Genomic DNA, 2,106 nt, shown 5'->3' with positions numbered 1-2,106 from the left:
ATGAGGCGGCGCAGCGGAGGAGGAGGAAGTGGTGGAGGAGGAGGAGGAGGCGCGGCGGGCATGCTCACCTCCGCCGCCCGCGCGCTGCTCTCCCCGCTGCGCGCAGCGGCCGCGTGGGCGAGCGGGGTCGTCGGGGGCGGCGCCGCCTCCTCCTCGCCCGCTGCTCGCTCGGCGATCAACCGGACCACGCTGCCGGACGGGCGGCGCGCGCTCTTCATGTCTTGCTGTCCGACATGTCCAAGGCCGTTCCTAGACCTTTCCTGGAACCTTCCTGCAGGCGCGCCCTCTTCATGTTCTGCTCGCCGACCGTCGCTCCTCTGGACTGCAACCCCGAGGCCAAGGCGCTCGTGGCGGCGGGGCTGCTGCCCGCCTCTCCGCCGCCCCTCGCCGGCGGCTAGCCCCTCCCGAGCTACTCCTCTCGCGGAGCCGTCTCGGAGCCGTCTCGGAGCCGTCTCCCCTGCAGGCGGCTCCTTCTCCGACTTGCGGCGCGCGCTCGAGGAGTGGCGGCCGCACTTGTTTTGGTTCGCAGGGCACGGCGACACGCGGCTTGTCGATGGCGACTCGACGATCGGCTTCTCGGCGCCCGACGGCGCGCTGCAGCTCGTCTCACCGGCGGTGATCGCCGCGGCGCTGCGGCAGCACCGCGCCGACGCACGGCGGGCGATCTCGGAGCCTTTTCTTGGAGCCTTCTCGGAACCTTCCCTGCAGGCAGCACGTGCCGCTGCACGGCGGCGACCTCGAGTGCGTCGTGCTCAACGCCTGCTCCTCCGGCTTCGGCGTCGGATCGCTCGGCGAGAGCAGCCGAGAGCAGCCGAGATTAGCAGCCGAGAGCAGCCGAGAATAGCCGATAGCAGCCGAGAGCAGCCGAGAGCAGCAGAGAGCAGCAGAGAGCAGCAGAGAGCAGCAGAGAGCAGAAGAGATTAGCAGCCGAGAGGAGCCGAGAGCAGCCGAGAGCAGCCGAGAGCAGCAGAGAGCAGCAGAGAGCAGCAGAGATTAGCAGCCGAGATTAGCAGCCGAGAGGAGCCGAGCGGAGCAGAGAGGAGCAGAGAGGAGCAGAGAGGAGCCGCGAGGAGCCGAGAGGAGCCGAGAGGAGAAGAGATGGCCCGAGATCGTTTCGGCGTCGGTTCGCTCGGCGAGCTTGCTGCGCCCGCACGCCGGTGACGAGATGTCCCGAGATGACCCGAGGTGGCCCGAGATGACCCGAGATTGCCCGAGATCAGGCGAGATGCTGCACCGCACGTCCGTTCCCTGCGTCGTCGGCTGGACCACGCGCGCGCACAACATCGCGTCGGCCGTCTTTGCACTCGGTTTCGGCGCGTGTGTGGCGAGCGGGCGCACCTACCCGGAGGCGTTCGAGGGGGGCGTGCTGGCGGTGCCACCCTCCCCTACCCCACGGCACCCGAACCCACCCTCCCCTACCCCCACGGTACCCGAACCCACCCTCCCCTACCCCACGGCACCCGAACCCACCCTCCCCTACCCCACGGTACCCGAACCCACCCTCCCCTCCCCCACGGCACCCGAACCCACCCTCCCCTACCCCGCGGTACCCGAACCCACGCGTCCGCCGGCGACGGGGCAGGGGTGCACGACGGGGTGGAGGAGGTATCGTGGGAGGAGGAGGCTGCGGGCGGGCTCGTCGAGCGGCTCCTCGCGCTGCCCGAGCAGCTGGCCGCCGGCCTCCCCTCCCCCGCCCTCCGGCTCGCCGCCTTCCGACCGCTCGTATTCGTGGCCGAGTCGAGGCGGGGCGGCACGCCGCGCCGCGCGCTCAGCCTCGGCGCGCTGCCGAGATCACCCGAGATTGCGCGAGATTGCGCGAGAGTGCGCGAGAGTGCGCGAGATTGCGCGAGATTACCCTCAGCCTCGGCGTTCCGCCGCGTGCCGCGTCTCGGGTTTATCTGGGGCGGTCTCGGCTCATCTCGGCTATCTGGGGCGGCTCATCTCGGCGGCGGGCGAGTCTAGACTGAGGGTAATCTCGGGCAATCTCGCGTAATCTCGGGTAATCTCGGCTCATCTCGGCGGCGGGCGAGTCTAGGTGCGCTGCTCGCCGCCTTTTGGCGGCTCGCCTTGCACGAGCGCGCGAGCGTCGCGGGCGACGTGGCGTCG

The 2,106-nt window shown here is 70.5% G+C and overlaps 1 protein-coding gene across 1 annotated transcript in view; it reads left to right on the top strand.

Annotated features, from left to right (window-relative positions):
- The first annotated feature begins 69 nt into the window (after positions 1–69).
- EMIHUDRAFT_458005 (hypothetical protein) overlaps positions 70–2,106 on the top strand; it is a 3,180-nt gene continuing 1,143 nt past the window's right edge. Inside the window, exons 1-5 of the mRNA XM_005775873.1 lie at positions 70–203; positions 278–390; positions 464–635; positions 709–791; positions 1,221–1,376. Coding sequence (XP_005775930.1) covers positions 291–390; positions 464–635; positions 709–791; positions 1,221–1,376 — 511 coding nt within the window. The 5' untranslated portion in view covers positions 70–203; positions 278–290. The remainder of the gene's footprint in view (positions 204–277; positions 391–463; positions 636–708; positions 792–1,220; positions 1,377–2,106) is intronic.

The sequence above is a fragment of the Emiliania huxleyi genome, assembly GCF_000372725.1.
Source record: "Emiliania huxleyi CCMP1516 unplaced genomic scaffold EMIHUscaffold_291, whole genome shotgun sequence".
Taxonomy (NCBI): Eukaryota; Haptophyta; order Isochrysidales; family Noelaerhabdaceae; genus Emiliania; species Emiliania huxleyi.
Note: the sequence above shows the minus strand (reverse complement) of the source record. Positions and strands in the feature narration are given on the sequence as shown.